This window comes from Chenopodium album, chromosome 1 (assembly GCF_948465745.1).
Source record: "Chenopodium album chromosome 1, dcCheAlbu1.1, whole genome shotgun sequence".
NCBI classification, from domain to species: Eukaryota; Viridiplantae; Streptophyta; class Magnoliopsida; order Caryophyllales; family Amaranthaceae; genus Chenopodium; species Chenopodium album.
In genome coordinates this window covers 83,744,531-83,769,069 of record NC_137834.1, presented here as the reverse complement: position 1 = coordinate 83,769,069, position 24,539 = coordinate 83,744,531, and the positions used below count along the sequence as shown (strand labels likewise).

At 34.8% G+C, this 24,539-nt stretch overlaps 3 protein-coding genes and 1 pseudogene across 4 annotated transcripts; 1 reads left to right on the top strand and 3 right to left on the bottom strand.

Moving 5' to 3' along the window:
- Positions 1-792: 792 nt before the first annotated feature.
- LOC145559166 (uncharacterized) lies at positions 793-8,105 on the top strand. Of its 2 annotated transcripts, none has more exons than XM_081620598.1 (4): positions 793-1,457; positions 4,208-4,443; positions 4,587-5,388; positions 5,622-8,105. In XM_081620598.1, exons 2-4 carry the CDS (start codon positions 4,210-4,212, stop codon positions 7,670-7,672), a joined length of 3,087 nt encoding a protein of 1,028 aa, XP_081476724.1. In that variant the 5' UTR covers positions 793-1,457; positions 4,208-4,209; the 3' UTR covers positions 7,673-8,105. The 2 variants fall into 2 exon arrangements, with proteins under 2 accessions (XP_081476724.1, XP_081476732.1); XM_081620606.1 differs by having other exon boundaries at positions 4,189-4,443.
- Positions 8,106-10,241: 2,136 nt separating this feature from the next.
- LOC145637165 (pentatricopeptide repeat-containing protein At2g03380, mitochondrial pseudogene) lies at positions 10,242-13,057 on the bottom strand (annotated as a pseudogene).
- An 857-nt stretch (positions 13,058-13,914) lies between these two features.
- On the bottom strand, positions 13,915-21,144 carry LOC145559158 (uncharacterized). Its single transcript, XM_081620589.1, has 15 exons — positions 20,918-21,144; positions 20,070-20,461; positions 19,541-19,618; positions 19,070-19,125; positions 18,477-18,596; positions 18,320-18,390; positions 17,518-17,611; positions 17,171-17,380; positions 15,599-15,850; positions 15,290-15,398; positions 15,126-15,193; positions 14,871-14,940; positions 14,681-14,755; positions 14,480-14,571; positions 13,915-14,269 (listed from the first exon to the last, which is right to left on the bottom strand). Exons 2-15 carry the CDS (start codon positions 20,385-20,387, stop codon positions 14,194-14,196), a joined length of 1,689 nt encoding a protein of 562 aa, XP_081476715.1. The 5' UTR covers positions 20,388-20,461; positions 20,918-21,144; the 3' UTR covers positions 13,915-14,193.
- A 1,961-nt stretch (positions 21,145-23,105) lies between these two features.
- LOC145622091 (uncharacterized) lies at positions 23,106-24,367 on the bottom strand. The gene is made up of 4 exons (XM_081676387.1): positions 24,003-24,367; positions 23,819-23,908; positions 23,583-23,679; positions 23,106-23,404 (listed from the first exon to the last, which is right to left on the bottom strand). The coding sequence occupies exons 1-4, from the start codon at positions 24,235-24,237 to the stop codon at positions 23,266-23,268; spliced, it is 561 nt and encodes a 186-aa protein (XP_081532513.1). The 5' UTR covers positions 24,238-24,367; the 3' UTR covers positions 23,106-23,265.
- Between the last annotated feature and the right edge of the window lie 172 nt (positions 24,368-24,539).

Sequence of the window (24,539 nt, the reverse complement as noted above, 5' to 3'; positions counted from 1 at the left end):
TAAATTAATTACTAACATTATAATTAGTACTAATAATAATGTTTAAAAGCAATAGTTGCAACTTGTCCAGTAAGTTTGTTGTGTTGTTGCTGCTTGCAGTACCGCAGGCGTGTTGGGTGTGCAGTACAAATGTTAAAAATTAATTTCTTATTAGTACTCCTATTATGAAAATAAAGACTAATTTTTTTTAAATGGTAATTATATAGATTAAAAAGGTAATATTATATTGGATTATAAGTATCTGTACCAAGTACCAAAAGCAAGGAAGGTGGAGAGAATCTAGAAAATGGCCCCCAAAACCCATTAAATCTAATTTATTTTCTTTTTTCATTTTAGGAAAATTCAATAAGATTATTATTTTTTGATTTTCTCACACATAACTTATACAAGTATTATCAGATTTTAAATAATCATGATAATAATCAATTCAATAATTGAAAGTAATTAATAATTACTCTTATTAAGTATTGTATTAATTGTGCATTTAAGTAATCACATTTAAAATGCAACTCAAAATATTACAATATTAAAGACACATCTTTAAACTTTAACTGTAAAAGATGATACAGTAATATAACTTATAAAGTTATAGTATTAGTATGCCAAAAAATTAAACTTAAGATTATTTATACTGTATAATATTTATACTTAACGTAATACGGAGTATATTATTGTGGATCGGGTCTATATGATATTAAAAAAAATAAATTAAAAGTAATGCAAAAGCTAATTAAGTGAGGCAGAGAAGAATAGAGTAGAGAGAGAAAGAAGAGAGAGATAGGAAGAAGAAAGATAAATGGAAAAAGCAGAGAATAAAAAGAGACCGGATGTTGACAAATTTCATGTCACTGTTCTTAGAAGGTCGTTTGTTTGTGTGAAGATTTCTTATCTGGGATCTCTCTCATTCTCTCTCTCTAACAAAAAATAAAAACTCTATTTTCTCTCTCTACTTTCTCTCTCTACTTTCTTTCTCTTCATTTCTTCACTTTCTCTCTCTAAAAAAATAACTCTTTGTTTCAGACACTGGCCCAGCAGATCGAAATCTTCATCTTTTTCCTCCCTTCTTAATCTCATGACGATCTAATTAGCTCTTCATTCAATGGGGTTTTTTCAAAATCTTTTTTTTATTTAATATATTTATAAATATTTTATTTTTATTTTCTAACTAAAGGTGGGTTTTTTATTTTATTTTTATTACTTATAGTTTGGTTATTAAAGATTTTATCTTTATTTAATTTTCTTGTAAACTCATTTGTAAAGTTCATTCCTTTTTCAGTCTCTGAGGACTGAATTTTCATGATGGGACTTTTTTTTTTTTTTTTTTTTTTGTTTTTCTCTTTTATTATCATCTCTGAAAAACCTCTCTTACTCATGAATGATTGAATCCCCTTTGTTTTAGAGAGAGAAACACAGTTCTAGAGAGAGAGGGAGAGTGATTGGAGGATGTGGGTCTAAAGGTAAAATCTTTATTTATTTATTTTAATTTCTACTATTTACCCAGAAATTAAATTTGTGGGTTTTTGATTTTTATGGGTTTTTTTGATCAATTGGGTACTATTCTAGTTCTGTAATTAATAATTCTTGTTCTATTGATATAATTGGGTGTTGTTTTTGGTTGTTTAGATGATATTTGCATTTTGTTTAATTCATAATTGCTTGGATTTGGGGTTTGGGAATTGCATTTAATTTCAATTTTGTGGTATTATATCTAATTGGGGATCTAATGCCTCATTATCTGTTTTGAATGAATATTCCCTTATCAATAGTCATTGAAAATTTTGTGCTTTATTCAAGTTATTTGAGTAGGGTTTTGACAATTTGATAAGTCTCAGTTTGGAATTTTGGGTAAATTTCCTTTTATGAGAACAATTGCCTTTCCTTTTGTTTCTTAGATATCACTGTTAATCGTGTTTTAACTGGTGTTTTAGCTGAATTTTTGTTTTATCTACGGAATATACTTTTCTTAACATTCTTTGGAATTGTTGTTTATGTGTAAAATGGGTGAATCTTTGCATTTTCCGTTGATTTGTGATTGATTGTTGAGTCATTCAAGTGGTTAAATTAAGCTAAATTTAGGATAACTTGATATTTTGGGCATTTAGCTGAAGGCTATGCTGCTGCTTTTGTTATCCTGTTCTCTAAACTTAATAGGTTTAATTTGAGTGCATTTTGGAATTCATCGTTTTCTGTTATATAGTGATGCTTCGCGACAAAATGGAGTTCGTTATGTTATTGACGTGGAGTTGCATTCAAGTAGTTGGGGCCTGGGGGTAGGGAGGGGGGGGGGGGTTTCTGGACTTTACGTGGTTACTTGCTAAGCATTTAAGCAACACCTTGTTTTCCGGTGGATGGATGATCATTAAAATTGGTTTGTTCAGTTTATTGAATGTCTGGAAGACAGTGTTGATTAGGAGAGTCGGTAGAGGCTTACTAAAACTTGGGCTATTGTCTGGTAGTGGCTTTGAGGTTTGTGGCTTATATTTCTGTATTTTGAACTGGAGTTCTTGGGATATCCATGGTGTTGCGCTGCTCCTTATGTTGGGTGAGAGACAACTATATAATCTTTCTTTGCCAAGGATTAATGTGAACGTTGTGTTTTAAGTGTCAGTTATGTTGTTGCATAGTTGCTTTGTGTTTGTAGCGTAGTTTCTGCTAGCCAGCTTTTCACTTTATCAATTAGCAGATTGCCAATCCAACAAAATTATCGTCATAGAGTTGTACACGTGAGATTTATGAACAAATCTTATAGCTTGCGATTTATAAATACATCTTTTCATTTACTGAACTGATTTCGAGGTGATTTTGCATTATTCAGTGAAAGCTTAGGGAGTCAATTGATCTTGCATTAATCAGTGAAAGCATTACAATATATATAGCTCTGCGAATATGAGCTGTACCTGAAACCTGTACTGAATTAGGCAAAATATACTAAGATTAGGAAAAAAAATCCTTTTTTTCCTTAATACAAGGATTATTTCCTTAAATATATCCACATTAATTTATTTTATTTCCTTTTCTTTTTTAAATAAATTGTTTTGGGGTACTGGTGGTGTACATTTGGTTGAAGGATAGAGCCTTTTTAAATGACAAGGTTGTCACACAACTTGGTAAAATAGAGAATGTCAAAGATGGTTGTCTGTGAATTCTTTGTGATTTTGGAAGAGGGAAGGGATGACACTAATGCACTCTTTTCACAGAGTTGTTGTAAACATGAGCTCATGAAAGACTTGAATGACATAGTAGGAACTGCTCTTGACAAATTAGGATACTCTTTTATTGGAATGTACCAGTAGTATGGTTCTAGTAGAGATAGATTCATTAAACACGAAAGAGTGATGTTTGTATGGTGACGGATAGTGGGTCATAGATTTCAAGTCTTATTAATACTGGACATCGTTATGTTCAAGTTTAATTGTGATATCAGCGGGGAGTTTTAGTTGGCATATTTCTATCTGTCCCCTTTTCAGTATGTTGAACTGTTTGAGTACATTGTTCCATGGAATTCCATTTGATTCACCTTTTAGGTTTGTATCGAGGTGTGAGTATGTCCTTTATGGCACTGAAGATTTGTCTGCTTATGATGATAGATACGAGTATACGACTGACTTAAAATGCATGTCTTATTCCCGAAGCTGAATATGACTTCTAGTCAAAGATCCTGGTGGGTGTTGGGGGATGCTGGTTCATACAAAAATGTAAAATGTGGTCTCTGCTGGTAACCCTAACCCCCATGAAACTTGTATTTCATCGAGTTATATATATGTACACACTCCATTACCTTTATTGCATCTTGACCTCGGACAACCACAAATCAGATGCAATCTGCCTGCCGTTAATGTTTGGATGCATGATATCACACACACCCACACATTAATGTTTTCCATCGAAGTCCTAATTGGTCATGATTCTGAACAAGTTTGCATATTTTGTTAGATAACGAATTGATCTCTGCAATGATGTCTATGTTTGTATCAGTTATGCTTGCTACAGTAAATAATTGCAAGATGTGTCATGTGAGGACTAGGGGAACATATGGTGGTAGACTGGTGGTGAGTGTACAGAAGGCATTGCTTAAAAGGATATTTCTGTAATGTTTTTTGTTTGGTGATATGTTTGTGCAAGCCGTTGTTGCTGCAGTATTCGAGTGTAAATGTGTAATCTGTTAGTGTTTGTTTCTTATTTGGATAGTGTTTCCATAAATGGACAGGAATGGGAACAAAAGTGCAGTTTGAGAATTACTTGCCTGCACATTACTCAATGAAGGATCTTACTCGTGAATCTAATGGTGCTAATTGGCCTACTTGTTTTGGTGAGAGCAATTTATCCAACGGACAATTTTATTACGGTTTTTTGCCTAGGACTGTTGCCGATTCACAGCCAGGGTATGACAAGGATATTGTAAAGCAAACAATGCTGGAGCATGAAGCCATATTTAAAGATCAGGTATGTATTATTACCAAATTCAGTTATCTGAGTGTCACATAATAACCTTTTTCTGGAATAGATGGAATTACTGAAGATTTTTTAAGCCCTAATTTATTTCTCGAAGATTCTTCCATCGACCATTCACATGTTTATTTATCCAGGTTAGTGAGTTACATCGACTATACAGAGTACAAAGAGATCTGATGGATGAGGCCAGGAGGAAAGAGCAATTTAAACGGAGAATTCCTTATGAAACATCATCTTCTTCAAGCCCTGTACCATCCCAAATGCAATATGAGGATGTGCAAAGATGGAATGGTCCAAACCTTCCATTGTCAAACTCAGTTTGTGGCAGACCTCCCATTTCAGCCCCAGATACTGTTCAATCGTCACCATTATCTGCCAAAGGAAAGAGCATACAAGCCAGTCCAAGTTCACTTCCGAATTGCTATAGCCCAAAGAACTCTGAGTCGGAGTCTAGACCGACAAAACTTAGAAGACGAATGCTTGATCTGCAACTCCCAGCTGATGAGTATATTGACACAGATGAAGTGGATCAATTTAATGGTGTAAAAGTTTCTGATAATACTAGTCCTTCCCCTGATAAAAACAGAAAGTTTGCAGTGGGGAATGGGAAACGGTTAATGGACTATCCTGCAAAGACTGAATTTCAGGGAGATGCTTCAAGATCTAATTTGCACGTCAGTAAACCTAGGGCTCTGGCGGACTTGAATGAGCCGTTACTTATGGAAGAAGCGACCTCTGTCTCATCTGTTGACTTTTTGCGCCGTGGTGGTAGTCACATTGATGTTCAGTACAGGGATCTTTCTGCACGGTTGTTAAGGTCATCTAATGATGTTCCTCAGAACCCCAAGAATAATGGCAGCATGAATGGGACTTTGAACAATGTACACTTAGAACATAGATCAAATGGCGCGGACTGGTTTGGTACATTAGAACAAGGTAATAATGAACCACATTGCTCTTAAAAATTTTGGTTTTCCTGCATTTGGATTCTTGATCTCTAGAATTAGGAACTTGAGGCTTCATTAGAACAAGGATTCTTCATTAGAACAAGCCATGACTTCACTTTTAGACAAGTGATGTATACTTGAGTCTTCTCATGTGTTTTATTTATTGTATTATCAAGGTAGTTGTTCGTACTGTTGATCATTATTTCCGTGTCTAAATTGCAGATAATAAAGGTAGCATTAGATCCATCAATCAAGGAATCTGTCCAGAAAAAGCGCCTGTACCATCTCAGCCAGTACATATTATGCTTGATCAAGTTTGTCAACCTCCGGCTTTTCTGACCAGTGATCGTGTCAAGGGAGATCTTTGGAAAGCAAAATCTGGTGGCATCGTAGAAAAATCTGACAGAGGTTATTCTCTATCCAGCTATAATGTTCCTGGAACAGGTGCTTCTCATCTTCCAAATCAACCTGGATTTTTTCAGCCATGGGATCAATGTACCTCATCTTGGGGGAAACCGGGCAGCTTTTTTGGCCAAAAGCCCATACCAGTTCAGACAAGTCCATATCCAACTTCTGCTACCTTGAGCAAGAGTCCCCAGTCATCTGCCCAAAGCAATGATTTGTTTGGCAATAATAAGTGGAATCTAAATAGCAGCCCTTCAGCTTTGGGGACTGACACACCTGTGAGAAACGGTTTTTATGAAGGTTCATCATATTCTTATAAAGGCGCTGATTATGCAAATGGCAGTTACAGTGAGAAAAAGGTGCCTTGTTCCAGTATCAACTACTTCAAGGCTACAAGTTGCTCCAATATGAATCCTGTAAAAGATATGAACTTAAATGTGGCACTTCCAAATGGTATGTCTGACGATCATTATAGCAGGCAAGGTGTTAGGATCTCAGACAAGGAATACAGATCCGAGGATCCTGTAGCTGTTTTGCCATGGCTCAGAGGAAAGGGCGCTTGCAATAATGAGGCAGAGAATTCAAGGAAAGGTCTTAACTCGCTGGATTCAGCCCTTTCTCAATGGGGTTCAGTCGCTTCAAATTCATGTGAGGGTGATGTTAAAGCCAAGGTTCTTGATAGCAGCAGAAAAATTCTTGGGGTACCCATTTTTGAAAACCCTCCAACACCGAAGAAAGAGATTTCCAATCCTTTGCTTATTCACAAATGTTCAGGAAACAAGGAGAGTGAAAGAAGTGGGAGAAAAGGTGGTTTTGATATGAATTTACCTTGTGACCCCACTGAAGAGGAAGTTGTGATTGTAGAAGAGAATATTCAAACTGAATCTGCTAGTCTCAGACATCATTTTGATCTTAATTCTTGCATATTTGAGGAGGAAATTCCGAGTGAAACCCCTCTTCCAGAAAATAAAACCTCCTTGAGGAATTGCACTGGTATAGATTTGGAAGCTCCTTTCATTCTTGAAGACGAGGAGGTCATTCCTCCTGATGAAGATTCTTTAATAAAAGAGACGGAGAAAGAGCCAGAGTTACCCCAACATGATGCTGGTGATGGAGAAGCCGAACTTGCCAAGTCAGCAGCAGTGGCAATCGTTGCCATTTCATCATTTGTTAACCCAAATCAATCCAAGGAAGCAACTTTCCTACAAGTCGAAACTGACTTGGATGATCCCCTTCAGTGGTTTGTTGATATCGCTTGTTCTAATGGATCTGATCTTGAAAATGTGGATGGGATACCCGAAGATTTGGATGATTTTGAATTGATGACTTTGAGACAGAAGGAGTGTACTGCAGAAGAGTCCTTCCCGAAACCAAGCTTTCCTGAAGTCCCTAACATTGAAGAAAAAGGGACGTGTGTCTTAACTACAACTAGAGCACGAAAGGGACATGGTCGTAGAGGAAGACAAAGAAGAGACTTTCAAAGAGACATTCTTCCTGGCCTAACATCACTTGCAAGGCACGAAGTAACCGAAGACCTCCAAATGTTTGGTGGTCTAATGAGAGCTACAGGTCATCCTTGGCAATCTGGGCCAAATAGGCGGAATGCTACTAGATCCGGAGGTGCAAGAGGCAGGCGACGGTCTGTCGCATCAGCACCAACACCAACACCTGCACCTGCAACAGCAAATGCAGTCTGTGCCCTTCCATTGAAGCAGCAGCAGCAGCAACATTTACAGAATAGTAATACAGAAGTGGTTTTGGAAGATAGAAGCCTGACGGGATGGGGAAAAACAACTAGACGTCCCAGAAGACAAAGGTGCCCTGCAGGTAATCCTGCATCCGCCCCTCCTCCCGTTCCTTTGACCTAATTTATTGAATCGAGGCTCTGATTTCATGAATCGGGAAAAAACCTATAGAGCGAAACAAAACAAAAAAAAAAAATACTCGAGTAGAGTTGTTCGTTGAAGACCTTCGGAACTGAGCTTTTCCTTTCTCCTCCTTTCTTTTTTTTTTTCTTAGTTACAAAAGGGGATTGTCTTTGTACATGTTCCTTAGCCCAAAATTTGGGTCCCCTTTTTAATTATCTGTCTTTTGCAACCAACTTTGTATTGTTTCATGAATAATGTTGCATGGGGTTTCTTGTCCTTAGCTTATGCTTTTGTGCATGAGCTAATTTGAACTATAGTAGATCATGCACCTGTATTGTGTGCTTGTCTTCTTCATATCTTTCTGATGATTATTAACAAAGCCTTTTTCTGCTCAAATCTAGGACATATATTTTATATAATCATTTTTGAGTTTCATATACTTTTAAGATATTGTCACAGATTTTCATAAATGTTATAGTCCCTTTTGTTCCTAAATTAAGTTATATAAAAATGTTCATAAATGTCCTATGACTCAGTCTAAAAGTATGATCTTGAATGTGGCCATGTGCTACCGCATTTGTTGCGGGATTTCATCCTTTTATTTGGACCCTACTCAGGCTCACTCGGTTGGGATTTTGCTGTCTATTTAATGTAACAGCAGTGTTGATTTTGCCTGATATAGGTGTTTAATTAGAATGAACAAACTTGTATTTCAACTAAATCTAATTGGCACTAAAGTCTTTGAGTTGTTGAATAGTACTTAATTTGGAATAAACCTCTATACATATAGAATCGTGATTGTGTGTCCTAAGATTATTGACTTGGGTTTAAGGAACGCTGTTTTATTGGTGATTCTATAAATTGCATTGAAATGGATACGGAATTTAATATGGTTAGATATAGAATGGGAATGGGAGTGCGGTGATATAAAAATTGAAGATTTTTTATATATACGCAAAATGTGTACATAATATTTACCGAAAAACACTCTTGTTGAACATTTTTGACAAAAAATCTACTACTTCCAAGGTAAATTATTGGTGGGTTTTTATTTTTTTACTTTTATTTGTAAAGAATTATTTATCACAAGTATATAGGAAAATAATAAAGGAAAAATTATGGACGGATAATTTTACAAAAGAACAAGCACCAAGTTTTGAGGCATCTCCAGACTTAAAGTGTAAGGACCACAAAGAGAATCACAATTCATAATTAAATTTAATAAATGAATTTTATTTAATCAATCAATGAAAAAAAAGTTTGAGTCATTATATGTCACGACTCACGAACCATCAACCTCACATAATAAATAATGCGAGTAATACCAAATCAAATATACTTCTATCAGATTCAATTTCTATACCATGCATCCGTGTAGAAATAGTTGCACCAATTTAATTTTTGCACTATGAATTCACTAAATTTAACCCTTCTTTTAAGTAAAAATAATTTTAACATAGATAATAAATTTAGCTGGATATATCTCAATGTCTAATTTAAGATTTAAGAATATCAACTTTTAGAAAAATTTACAACATACTCCCACTGTTTTATGTTGGTTGTCTCATTTGTGATATTGAGAGATTCCAATGGAAATAAAATCTAGTACTTTAAAGATTTTTCTATATACTTTAAAAAATAGTAATGTGGAATCTTGTAAGATTTGTCTTAATTTTATTTTTCAAGTATGCAATTTTTAATCTTACAATTTTTTTTTTTTTTTTTTAATTTTTTGGTAATTTGTAATTTTTACCAATTGGATTACAATTGTGCAAAAAGAAAATGAGAGAAAAAAAAAAAGAATAAACAATAAGGAAGTAATAAGTCAAAAGTGTGCATTCCTAACATGAAAGTCAGGAGGCATGTTCGGCAAAATATAGTTATGAAGGTACGTAACTGTTAGCTGTGGAGGTAGCTGTACGCTGTGTAGATAGTGGTTGACTAGCTATTACATGTAAAAATTAATATTTTATTTTTAAAACTATAGATTAAATTTTCAACAGGTACCTCAAAAGTTTCAAAAGCTAATATTATAACTTTTCATGAAAACTAACTCCACCACTAAAATTTACCGTAACCACTACTTTGCCAAACACTCACATTTTTTTGTTAAATGCTACCTAAAAGCTACTCGAACGCTAATGCCGAACACGCCATATAAGAAGAAAGTTTTAACGGATAAAGTAATTTATTCAATGCCTTCATCCCATTTACTAGGTCCATTTTCCTTTTTGGATTGTCATAATTTACTTTTGCAAGTTAAATTTTAGAAAAAAAAAAAAAAATATCTTTCTTCTTTTTCTTGAGTTGTGTCTTGCATTCATCCACAGACGGAGGGAGTGAAAATAAAAGGCGGAGTAAATTTCAGTTTAGTGAAAATTAGATGAAAAAAAAAAGCTCAAGAAAGAATTGGTATTTACGGTCTAATTAAAGTAAGAATGGGAAGAGAGTTTTCAATGATGAGTACAATGGTCACTAATTTTTACTTCCTCTCTCATTCTAGTAATTCAGTGGTCTGGATACTGCACAGAAACCTCACTCCACTAGCTAAAATTGCAATTCTCTTATATGATGAACTAGCTACTAGATGATCAAGTATAATAAGCGTTGGGCAAACCCCATTTGCATATAACACATTTACATAATTACAATGTGGAGGAACTCTATATATTTCATGTCAGATACAGTATTTCGTAAACATCTGCAGGTAGAACAAAATTAGCTGTATTATAGTCAGTATTCACCAGCTCAATACCCCCAAAAATTCGCTCTTTCACAGAGATCAGCTTATAAAACCACTATCATCTTTGAAGAGAGAACATTTTGTTTCCAGCTGACAAATTTGTGCATCATAGCCACCAAGCCATCTCAGTCATTCTTGAAAGTTAAGTCTTTTTAGGTGGCTTTGCCACAGTCCACAGATCCAGAATGCAAAACCTTTTTTTCTACTCTTACTCCATGCAGCTGCTTTCGTTGATAATTATAGGCAAGGAAGCTCCAGAGATAATCACCACAGATTTTTTTTTTGATCTTTTACTCAGTCAGTGACACGGAAGATATTACTATCTTCTGTCTTGAGCGATTACCTAGTAGAAGATAATTGCAAGGAAGGAAGCTGGTTAAAACTTTCCATCTCTGAGGAGCTCCAACCAGGTGACTTGCTCAACCCTCTTTCCTTCATTAAATCTCTGATCTCATCTGCCTTGTCCCATCTTCCATCTGAAGCATACAACTTATACAAAAGCACATAGTAACAAGCTTCGTTAGGATGCATGTCTAGCATTCTTCGTGCTGCAATCTCTCCCAGTTCAAACTGGGAATGAAGGCTGCATCCATGAACAAATGCTCCTAGGACAGTGATATCTGGACAAATAGGCATATTCTCCATGATGTCTGCAGCTTCCTCTAATTTTCCTGCACGAGCTAATATGTCTACCATACATGCATAATGTTTCATGGAGGGCACAAAGTTATGCTCCCTACAGATAGAAGTGAAATATTTCCATCCTTCACCGACATTTCCTGAGTGACTACATGCTGATAAAAGAACAGTAACATGGACATCATTAAGTTCCACATCTTCCTTTAACATATTGTTGAACAGTGTAACAGACTCCTCGCCATCACCATGCATCCCATAACCCCTAATCATAGAACTCCAAGTTACTTCATTCTTTACTCCCATCTCATCAAAAACCTTCCGTGCACATATCACATCACCACACTTGGCATAAAAATTTAGAAGTGCCGTGCCAACATAGGTGTTAACAGATGACAAACCTTCCCTGATTAATAAAGCATGTAAAGAAGAACCAACTTTAACAGCATTTATAGAAGCACAAGCAGAGATTACGCTGACCAAAGTCACTGTATCTGGAGACATAGATTCTAAAGTCATTTGATGAAAGAGTTTAAGGGCTTCAAGAGCATACCCATTTTGGGCGTAACCTGAAATCATTGAATTCCAAGCAATCACACTCTTGTTGTGTATTGAATCAAAGATATACCGAGAATCTCTCATCAGGTTGCATTTTGCATACATGTCAATGAGGGCATGTTTGACATCAACATCTTCTAAACCTTGCAAAGTTGCAAGGCAGTGAACCGACCTGCCCATACTCAGATCTCCGAGTTGAGAACAAGCTGAAAGTACACTAGCTATGGTCATGGAATTAGGAAAAATTCTAGCTCGCCTCTTGTCTGCAAATAACTTCAGGGCCTCATTAGGCTGGCCGCATTGAGTGTGCCCAACTATCATAGCGGTCCAAGAGATTAGATCATCGGTAGAACAGAACTCGTCAAATACAGAACGAGCATCTTTAATGCTCCCACTTTTGACATACATGTCTAGAAGCGCGGTAGCCAGAAAGGAATTCAGATTGATCCCAGCTTTGAGCAAATACCCATGAAGCCACTTCCCTTGATGCAAAGCTCCTAACTTCCCACAACCTGTCAGTAAGCTCCCCAATGTAAACTGATTTGCATCAACAAGGCTTTCCCTCATCCTATTAAACAAAATCAAACCCTCTTCAGAACAATCATTCTGCACATACCCCGTGATTAACGAAGTCCATGAAACGACATTTCTATCCTCTATCTCTTCGAAAACTCCCCGAGCAGAATCAATCTCCCCACATTTAGCATACACATCCACCAAACTAGTAAGCACAAAACTATCAGGACTCCCTGCCTTGACAATATGGCAATGCACCTTCCTCCCCTCACTGACATCCCTCAACTCACAACAAGCCTTCAACACAATAGAGAATACAATATCATCAGTCTCTCTGAGGCATTTCCTCAAACACCTGTAGCACATAATTGTTTCAAGATGCAATTCATTCAAAAAATACCATCTAATCATTACTTTGAAAGAATAAAGATCTGGGTTAGGAATTTTATCGAACACCTTACGGGCAATCCTCAAATACCCAAATGAACCATACAAACTCACCAATTTAGTGAGGCAAAGAAGATTATCAACTACACCATGAACAATGAGTAAAGCATGAACTTTTTGGAGAGAAGAATGATTTTTGCAGGTACCCAGAAGAAGGTAAGCTGGGTTTGAAGAAATGGAGAGCAACGAAGCTTTAGATTGCTGGGAAGTGTGGTACTCCTTGGGAGGAGGATTGAGAAATGGGAAGGAAGAGAGAGAAATTGCCCGCCATTGATGAGGGTATTTGGTGATGAAAGCAGGAATTTGCTTCAGAAAATGGGAAAATGATTGATTCATGATGATTTGAAGAAGATGATTCTAATTTGGGGGAAGAAATTGCTGCCGCCATTTTCTAATTGGGACTTCTTAAGGTTTTGGTTGTTGGCATTGGCGGCAAATCGATTGTTGCCTGTTGGTTTGAAGGCAACTAATACGAGTACGTCCATATAGCTAAAGATGGTGCCGGGCCGTGCCTCATGCCGGGTTTTGGGGCTAGCTAGGCTTAGTCCACAGCTCAGCTCAAAAATTACGTGTTGTGTCATGTCGTCGAAATTATAAATTGTAGTCAAAGTCGTGTTTAAGCTAAGCTTTTTAAATTGTAAAATGTTTAGCTTAAGCATAGTAGTACGGATTATTTGAAGCACATCCTTGGTACTTCAAGGACCATACCCATACAATAATTAAGCTTTTTCATTGAGTCATACTCTTCTTTTTTTTTTAGATGGTAATCAAAGCAATCAGATAAACATGCTAGGTCGCTTATTATGTGTAATCAGTTAGCAGATTTTACAAAGGTATACTTCAAAAAGTGTCTTCTCCATGATCAACCATTTCTATTCAAGTCTTTATCTTAATCACTTTTCCCATCAGAAGTTTACCTAATTTGAAATTCTTTATTCTACTCAAGCCTCACAAATTTACATTTTACTTTAGTCAAGTCCTTTTATATTTCCCTGCAAAATCTTAATAAATGTGAAAAACATTCAGTAGTGTTAAAATTCTCACCAACTAAAAAACATTCAGTTAAGATTTCATTGATCTCCCACGAGTCAATATATACTTTTTTTTTTTACTAATTTAAAATTGTGGGTAAATATGGTTGAAGTTGTGGCTTTAACTATGACATTCCAATATAAAAGGAAATAAATGTAAGCAGATAGGATGAGACAACGCCAACAACAAAAGCCTTAGTCCCAAAATGATTTGGGATCGGCTAACATGAATCGTCATAAGAAATTGTACGATAGAATGAGACGACGCCCATTAGTGTAGTTAAAAACCTTTCTATGTTACAAATTTACAATTAAGACCAAAATATATACACTGAATAAAATGAAAAATTTATTCTTATCATCTTATTACATCAAGATATATCTTGGATAGCTATACTAAACATAGAACAGAAAAAATCAAGCAGAGAAAAAACTAAAGAGAAAGATGTGGATCTAGTATACAAGATTGATGATAAATTCTATCTCAATGAAAGAAAAAAAAATTATGATGTAGTGAAAATTCAAACTTATGGTCCAAAGAAGAAAATAAAGAATACAGTCCCTAACTGCACAGACCGTCAATCTCTAGCTTAAGGTCGTTGATACACATACTTTGTTCTGGGATCTACAATAAGACCTTTCCCTCCGTTCACTTCCAGATCATGCCTGCTTAACCCATCACCATTAATATATAAACATTTACGTAATTTATATAAAGAAAAGACATAATCATGAGTCATCTAGTTAAATTTGTTTTAATGTGGATTTTCATAAAATGAAACTAATGATAATTATGATCAAAGTGCAAATTGGAGACTGCAAAATACAGATGAGTGTATGTTCAAAGAACAAAGGGGGTGAAAGTGTATACTCAACTGGAAAACAAAATCAGGGATGGTTAGCTGCTCACGAGGGACGTATCTGAACAGCTGTAGTAGTCGATCAACATATACAACTTTCTTCCAGACCTAGCCAATCACGTTAATGCATTATAAAGAATGAAGAATTTGGTGGCTGGGAAGTGAGAAAAAAAAAAAACAACCCATTAAACAATGATAAAATATGATGGATGCATACCATATTATCCACGAACATTTGTAAGGCAAATATGGCTGCTTTCAATCCAAATGTTGGATGTAGTACATATATCGCCTATATCAATCAAATCAAACAAAACCATAAGTTAAATTGATCTCTTTTTTTTAGTAACAAATATCAGGTAAGGCAATAGATTATCTTGTAAGATTGAAGTCATCCAGTAGCATACATGCAGATTTCGCTGGTGTTTGCGGCCAAGAATTTGCTGTAATCTTCTCATCCACCCTAAGTCTGGTTGACTGTACACCCAGAAGAACAGATAATAAAAGTTAAAGACATAAATTGACTTGTTATACATGCGAAATATGTAATATACACAAGCTTAGAAATGTTAGATTTCAGGCACATGAACACAGGACATCAATGACAATCATTAAAAGTAAACAGCATCTCATACAAACTTTTAAAGAGACATAATCCTTACGGCTGTAAAGAGGCAGCAGAGTGGAAGTAGACAATAGAATACGGCTTCTGACCTATAGGCTCGAACTCCTAAAAAACAATCATGAGCATATGTTATTATAAGAAACCACATACTCATTACGTCCATATCATGAAGAAATATCATCAAAGAAAAAAGTACTATACCTTCACTACATACATGATAAAACGCTCAAGATCAAGGCACCGCAACAAGAAATGAGCTCCAACTACTACCATAACTGGACGTCCTTCACTATCAACCCCACCACGATATCTGAAGAAAACCAGTAGCATAACTTAAATTAAGTGGATCCCCAATCTACCAAGGTCAAAATATACCTTTAGTCCAAGTCAGAGCAAAAAATCAAGACAGAAGCTGAAAATTTTCTCTAACACTGTATTTTTTCCCTAGAAAGGCTGAGTAAATAGCAGCATTTAATTGTTGGGGGTGGGGAGAGGCATAGTAATGCTTACACAATTTTCATTTCTGCAATCTCAGAAAGGTTTGTAGAATTAGCTTTAGCAAGGTATCTTGAATGGAGAGAATATTCTTCAGCAGCAGATAGTGGAGGGCCACCAAGGTTTCCATATCCAAGCATTTTTGCACAATTCCATCCACTTTGAGCTTGAGCAGCCTTTTCCCACTGCTCCTTTCGTCTTTGATCTGGATCCTTAATTAGTGACATAAATGCAGGATCCAAGTAAGTATCCAAATAGGAGGGATTCCTGTCAGGTTGTGTAAAAAAACTTAATTAGGCCCAATATAAAATTAAGTCCTTCAAAATTTAAAGGGCAAGTCATGAAATTGTCTAAAGTTTGACAGTTATAGTCAATTCTATTATATTATATAATAGATGAAAGGCGAACAGAGGTTACCCAAGTCACAAAGTGTGAAGGAGGAAAAGATGTCCTCAGACATCAGAAAATTTATTACAGATTAACCCAGTTCCTTTTACTTTCCCGCCTTCCCCAACAAAATACTGTCAAAAGCTCAAAACTTAAAAGCCCCAGCCAACTTGGCCCACAAAGATGCCCAGTAAGCACCACAGAATAGCCATAAACAATTCCGGCATAACACCTTCTCCTAAACCTTTCCAAAACCCACAGAATGAATCTGCAGCAACTCCAAATAGTATAAACTATAAAGGAAAACCCAGGACTTCCCACACTCACCTAAAGCCTCCTCAGAGTTAGGGGTGTAAATGAACCAAGCCGATCAATAAACTACTCGTGTTCGGGCTCGGTTGAAGCTCGTTCACGTACGTTTATTTAATAAATGAACCGAACTTTAACAAATTTTGAAGCTCGTTTAATAAATGAGCTTGAACACAAACATAGATATGCTCGTTCAGATAAGTTCATGAACAACTAGTTTTTTTATGTTCATGATTTACTCGTTTATCTATGTTCATGAATCATTGGTTTATTTACAATTGTTAATTTAGTTATTAAATTTAATTAAGATTCAATTATTATGCTAATTTTGAAATTTTCAAATATCAAAAGTACAAAGCTCATTTATTGGAGAAACTCGATTATTATTAAGTTCGTTCATGAAAGACTTGTTAAATAAACGAGTTGTTCACGAACCGTTCGTGAACATATAGTGTACAGTGTACTAAATGAGCCGAGCTTGAACAGAAATTTGAGCTCGCTCAAAAGCTCGGGATCGTGCTCGAACTCACCTAAGTTAAATGAACTTGAACATGAACAAGGTAATACTCGGCTCGGCTCATTTACTCCCCTACTTAGAGTATTAAATGCCATCTCATAATAAAGACATTAATGCAAAACCTGCTATAGGCATGACATATCATGACATACACAGTAAATAGCCATCCTTGGTCTATCCTTCGGATAACATCATTGAAATTAACTCCACTCACTGCCCAAGTCCACACAAAAGGCTCTCACCTTAAAGGAACCCTGGCCTTCCAAAAGTAAGAACTGGTGTTTCACATTGTTTTATATACGCACTGTAGTAAAAATAAAATTGAAAAGGTAACAAATGTAGGATTATAAAACATAGACTTTAGAGAAACTAACCTTCTAGCCAATCCAACCTCATTTAGAGTAATTTCATTTGAAACTTGAGAAGGTTTGGGCTCTGTCTTCTTAGCATTTGGAAGTGGCTTTATTCTGATTTTACGCTCATCTATAACAGTTTCACCATTCTCGTCCCCAACATCAGCAGGAAGTTTTGATATAGCAACCTCTTCTTCATGTTTATCACGAGGGAAGTAGAGAGGAAGTAGTCTAAACATAAAAAGCACATGCAAACAATTCACATATAAGGACATAAACTACAGAAATCAATTAGAAGCATCCAGTATTTAAGTTTACTTGTATGAATAAAAAAAAAAAATAAAGGGTTATAAAAAGAAGTGCTTTACCTTTTATATATCTCCGTGTCAGTTGATGTGGTAGTGCAAAATACAATGGCAGTAATTTTGTCCTTCTGTTTCTCGAGAAATCGTCTTACAGTCCCTATTAAATAAAAGCAGTACTCAGAAAAATGTTTTGACCAGTTTTTTTCACAGAACTGACAATAAGAGAACAATCCACTTAGAATATTTGCATCTATGACACATACCCATGTCAAACTAGGGTATGAATTCAAGTGACACAGCTATATTTTTAATTTTCTGTCCATATTCTTGGTCTGCATCAAGTACCCATACCCATGTTAGAGTGTCCAGAATATGACAAGGGTACTAGAAGTGAAATGAAGAGTCCAAGTGCCAATGTGTCATTGAACCCATAGGAGGTTGGAAGTTCACGAGCTAATCAGCTTGACATATAACAAGTTTTAGCGTACCAAACCCATAGAAGTGAGCAAAGTAAGGCACATTTGTGTGAAGGCCTTACATAGTTCCATATATTAGTAATTATATTTTCTAAGGTAGCCATTATAACAAAGGTACAAGAGGTGAAATGATGAGTCAATATGACATTAAATGCTATAAGGAGGTTGGAAGATCAAGAGCTACTCATCTTCACATATAACAAGAATGTTAGACCACCAATCCCATAAAATTGAACAATGGTAAGGCAAATTGGCAAAAACATTGGTTGCCACTTTGTCTGAAAGCCTTATATAGTTCTATTATTTTAGCAGTATTACATTTTCATAGGAGCTCATCAAGGAAGTCACTTTTTCTAAAATGCAAGAAAAGAAAATTTGAAACATCTTACTGATGGCCACATGTGCTGCAGGTTCACGAGGATAGTTTTTTGACTCTGTATAAATGCAACCCATTGCTATGCTGCACAAGCAAAAATATACAAATTTATACAACAGCAAAAAAAAAAAAACACAGAAGTAAATTAAAACAAGCATACACTCTTAAACCTTCGAAGCCCATTTTCTATAAGCAGCTCAAGGCATGATCGATAGCAATGGCTAAGAGCATTCTCTGCGGCTGTGTGATATTTGACTGCATACTTAGGGCCAACAGTATGAATTACCTTCCTAAGAATATTAATGGACACAAGTCAGTCTGATAAAAAGAAAAGAAAACATCAAATGAGGGGAAGAAAATTGATTAAAAAAAAAAGTCATAGAGTCAACAGATGAAAATGCACCGACATGTCTAGAATCTAGAATTACATGAATAGAGAGCTTCCAAATTAGATATCCTTATATTCATTAATCTTTACTTTTCTCTCCCAGATATGAATAACATGTTACTTACACAGCCTTGATCTACCAATTGCATACAATCAAGCATGACATAAGTTTTGGCTCAATTAGTGTAAACATCAAATGCAACAGAATGATGAACAGATGGACTGAAACATTTAAAAATATCAAAACAGAATTATATTTAGTGCTTGAAAAACTGCTCTGAAATTCCAGGACAATAGAAAGCATTGCTTCTACACGTTAATCATGAAACAAGATTTATCATAAATATCAAATTAAAATATTTATGTTAAACCTACCTAGCTGGAAGCTCATGAGCACCTGTCATCTTCGCCATCCCAGTTCTGCACCCACCCTGCCAAAGACAAGGCCATATTAATTTCAACTCCGACCTTTGTACAAATATTCCCCAAACCAAGTACATGGGTAGCTACACCAATAAGATTGATAGCAGACTAGCAGATCATTAGGTAGTATCAACCACAGACAAGAAACAATCAAACAATGAACATTAAAGAGAATATCCCTCCATCCTAATTTATAGAAGTCAAGTTTTAGTATTTGAATAATCTTTTTATCTATTTTTTTTTTATCTTTTTTTGTAAACATTAAAATTTGAAATTAATTTATACTCTAAGTTTGACCTGCAAAAATACTTGGAAATGAAGGGAGATGTAAATGACGCCAAAGGTAATGAGCCTCTACATTAAACTGACACTTATATCAATTGAAAGAGAAACTTGATCCAGACTTGGAGTGGAAAGGCCTACCAGTGTAGCACATTCTTCAGCCAGGCCAGGACCAGCAGCAGCATGTAAACCAGGACTGCTATGTGCTTCATCCATATTCTGTCCATAAACCAGGCTATTTTGTAAAAGACAATACAGGAAAAAAGCATTCATACATACATTCACCTCAAGAGCGATATTTACCTAAAACAGTAATCCCTTTATAATCTAGACTTGAAAAAATACCATACACAAGCAAAAGCAGCAAAGTGACTTAAATCACAAGTGACCCCATTGCATTCTACTGCTCGCTTAAGTATTCAAATAAAAAATGCTGCCTCATTTGTACACCATGATCATATTCCAGGTCCAAATGTAAATGTAATTATCCATATAATATGTAATTATCCATATAATTATTTAAGCCATCTTACTGACGCCAAAAACAAGATAATAATGAAGTTAATCATGTCATTTTACATTTTACTTCGTATAAAGTATTGCCTGTACAGAAATTTATGCATGCAATACAGGCAAAGAGAAACACAGCAAAAGTATGATAGTAAGTTACCTCGTTCGTGGAGTTAACAACATCATCTACTTCAATATTCCAAGGATTTCCCCTCCATAGATAAACCTTCGAGTTAATCTCATGGTCAACAGGAAATCTAGACACCATTCCATTACTTCCATTCTCTGAAGTAGAAGCTGATGCAAGAGGATCAGGGAAATGAGAACTAGGATAAACCGAGTCATCACCTTGGTGTTCTGAAGACCAACGAACCTCAGTATCGCTCCACCGAGGAACTTGATCCAAAGTCACAACAGAATCTACCGTATCAGCTGGTGACCCATCCCTAGTGGGTTCAGTAGGCATTGATCTATACATGTTTCCCCAATTACTCAACAAAGCTTTCCTGGGCTCCTCTAACTCAAACCCTCATTAACTAACACCTCATTTTCCTGCCCACCAAATACATAATCATGAAAAGGGTTTCTTCAGCATTGCAGAAATCAACAATTAAACTTCCATGAAAAAGGACAATGACCCAATACAGATCCATAATTCAACAGCACATAAACAGTTAATTTCGCATATTTAAATTAAATCTAGACTTAGAACAAAACTGAAACAAAACCCAAATAAGAATGATTAAATAATCGATTGCAGAAAATATCATGTCAGCAATGGTATACCAAAATTTCCCCAAAAACCACAGAAAAAACCCAAATTAAAAATAGAAAGAAGGGAAGAATCACAATCAAACATGAGGGATAAATAACAAGCAAGATTAACACTTTTTGCAACCATATAACCTGAAAATTGTTGTGATTAAGAAAGAATTGAAAATAATGAAGTAAAGTGATGAAAAATTAACAAATTCATAATTAAAAGAAGTGGGTAGAACAGAAAAATACCTGGAGAGAGAAAGAGGGAGATGGAGAAAGAGGAAGAAAGGTGGGCGAAGATGAGTTTGGAGAATTATCGATGAGCTTGAAAGGATCAACTTGTACCAGAACCCGACATATGATTGAAGACGTCTTTTTTTCCTTTCTTTTTTCGTTTGCAATTATTCTGGGTATTTTGACTTGGATATTGGCTTATTCCATTTGTTTTTCTTTTTGTTTGCCAGCCTAGCTTCTTTAGCCTCGTAGGAGGATCAAATAGCATCGCATCACAAAGGTTGAGTGTTCGATTCTCTATCACTTAGGTATTGACGTATTGTGGTACTTAATGGCGGATCTTGCTGAAATATAGAAAGATTGGAATTTGAATCTCTGACCTTTCACTCAAAGCTAATCATTATGACGCAATATTTTATAAGTAATAGGGTTATATTTAGGATTAATAACTAATTAATTACAGAAGTGCGTCTAGTGACACTACGGTAAATGACTAATTCTTATAATTCATGGGAATTTTGATTTTGATTTTGATTTTTTTTTTTTTGGGGGGGGGGGGGGGGAGGGAGGGGAGGGGAGGGGGTAGACTGTATTCTATACTGTTTAATAACGAGACTTTTACATTACTTCATGAAATATTGAAGTATTCATGAGCCTTTGGCTTTATAATCTTTATGTTAGCAAGATTTAGAGAGTTTCATGATGGCTTACAATACAATGTTTATTTTATAACTATTTCTCACGTATTCTTCCTTTGTGTGTAGAATGTGAGAGGGTGTAATTTTACATCCAGGTCGATCATGTGTATGATTGAAATTCTAGAACTTGTATGAGTAACAACTTAATCATTAGTGAGTACTGGATAGTGACCCTCTTAGAATATCCTTCAAGATACACCAACTACGGAGCATGTTGTATACTTATATGTGTTTTGATCTTCAATTTTAGAGTTTGCTTCCTCCCTGATTTTTGGTTGCAATTTTAAGGTTTTTCCCTAACCATGAGTGAAAGTCACCTTAGTTCGTTACCCCAAAATTGAAAGTCTCTGTAATACTCACTCTTGAATATATATCTACGCATCAAGTTTTATCACTTGTACCTACCTCTCAAAACACCTAGTATTAAATTTAATGTTTCCCTCATAGTGCAACTACATGCATATAAATATATCCGAGTACTTCGTAAATTCGTAAAATATTGTGGTTAGAATAGCATTAAAGTCAAATGTCTATATCATCAATAATCATCAATAACATAATACTAAAGGCGAATCTGATATGACATTTGTTATGTTTTGATTAAAAAAATTCCCGCCACTTTTACTTTTATTTTTTTAACAATATTTATGAATATTATTTTATAATATCCTATAATATTTAACTTTCAATTTGACAACTATATATAAAGTATATTCTATATGCATTCAATCAATGAAAATATTTTGACATATAATATTTTGTAATAGGTATTTTTCTATATCAAACAAACATATACTACATATAAGGTAATATAAGGAATATAGGAATAATGTAAAACTCCAGTTTTCCATAGTTCATATCATTCTACATCATATATTTTTTTTCCTTTGAAAGATTTTTTGCTCCAACCGGGATTGTTACCCTATAATCATTAAATATTGCTTCTTTTTTTTTAAATAACTTTTGATATCAATATAATATAAAATTCAATGGAAAAGAAAATCAAGTATTGTTTCAACTAAAAATATTAATTTTTAATTATTGTTAAATTAACATTATAATTTATAAATATGCTAAGTAAAAACCGTGCATTGCACGGGACTTAAACTAGTATATATATATATATATATATATATATATATATATATATATATATATATATATATATATATATATATATATATATATATATATATATATATATATATATATATATATATACAAGTCGTGGCAAAGCCACCCCGACAACATCATCATGTAGAATACGCCCTAAAACTAGGGGAGCATTGAATCGATGAGGTTGTTCTGGGAAACTCCATGATTACCTAGCCAAATGTCTACATGTCTATATTAATTAATGGTTTTTAAAATATTTTTTCATGGAAAGTTGATAATACGGTATTTTCTTAATAGGACGTATTACGTCTATTATTTTCCTTTTATAATAAAGATACTCTATAAAATTATATGTATGTAGTATAATTGTATAAGTTAAAACAAAGTAGTTTTATAAGAATACTTTCATGAAAATTAGATTCAAAATTTCAAATGAGATCAAACAAGAGTAAAACTTTAATAACTTGTGTACATGGATCATGATCTACCTAATTAATGGCTTACAAAAAGATTTTTTTTTTTTTTTTCTTAAAAAAAAAAAATGAAAAATCATTTGGTGCCAATCTTCTGCTTGAGCGTTTCTATGAAAGTATCTCTTTCCTCTGCTGTCATTCCTTCAGTAGAGCAATCTCCAACTCCCCACTCTGCTCCTCGTAAGCAATACTTGTCCAATATTTCTTGTTTGTTCCTGTCAATTTTACCATAACCAAATTCAGTTGTCACATTATCGATGCAAATAACATGTTATCAACGTGACAATTAATTTTGAACAAAGCCGAGTGATTTCAATAACATAACAAGAATATCCTACCGTAGCATATAATAAACATGATGTTATAAACTTTGTAAGGGTATTAGAAATTTACTTTTCCTTATTCTTTTTGGACCGTTCAAGTAGCTCTTTGATAATTGGGGATGACTTGATTCTCTCATCATTTTCAGCGTACTTCTTTTGGTTCTCTTCTGCAGGTATCATCAAAGTAACCAAACAGCGCAATCACAGTTAGTTTAGTTGTCACATTGCTAGTTCAAATTATTCTAGTAACACGTGACATGAGGATAAAATCCGGACTAGAGTAGTACGAGTTTATGGACTACATACCATTAAAGCGATCTAGGAATTCAACCTTGGGAAGTTCAGGACCTGGAATAGATTCAATTCCAGTAGAGCCTGACAAGAACCCTGCTTGAGCTACATAATTTCACCAAAAAAAAAAAAAAAAAAATCAGTAAAATCCCAAATTCATCAAATAATAAAAATGAAAGAAAATTAGAAATGAGATTACCTGGATTAGACCAACAAAGGACTAATGAAATAGCTAAAGGAACACAATATTTTTGCATTCCTTGTTGGGTGAGTTTAGGAGTAGGAGGATTGTTAACATAATTGGACACTAAGTTTTTTTGAGATTTAATTTGGGAAATGAAAATTGTAGATTGGAATTTTTTTGGGTATTGATTGGAAAGAGGAAGTTGAAGAGAAGAGCCATGAAAAGAGGAGTGTAAAGATGAAGAAATCATTGGAAAGTAGGGGAGTTTCTCACCTTCTTTCTTCTTCCTTTCAAACTTCCTCTCTTACAAAGAGAGTAGAGAAAAGATAACAAGAGAACAAAAACAAGCGGTTGGCATTAGTTTTGATTGTCTCGCCTTTTCAAAGGCATTAGGCCCGTTAGTTGCTATTCCCTCTTTTCATTTTTGTTTGTCTTATATGTGGACATAATTTCTGATTTTAGAAAAGTTCCGGTTAATCAAAATGGTAAATAAAACAATATAAAAGTTTAATTATCATATTATTTTCATAAATATATTAACAGTGGAACCCA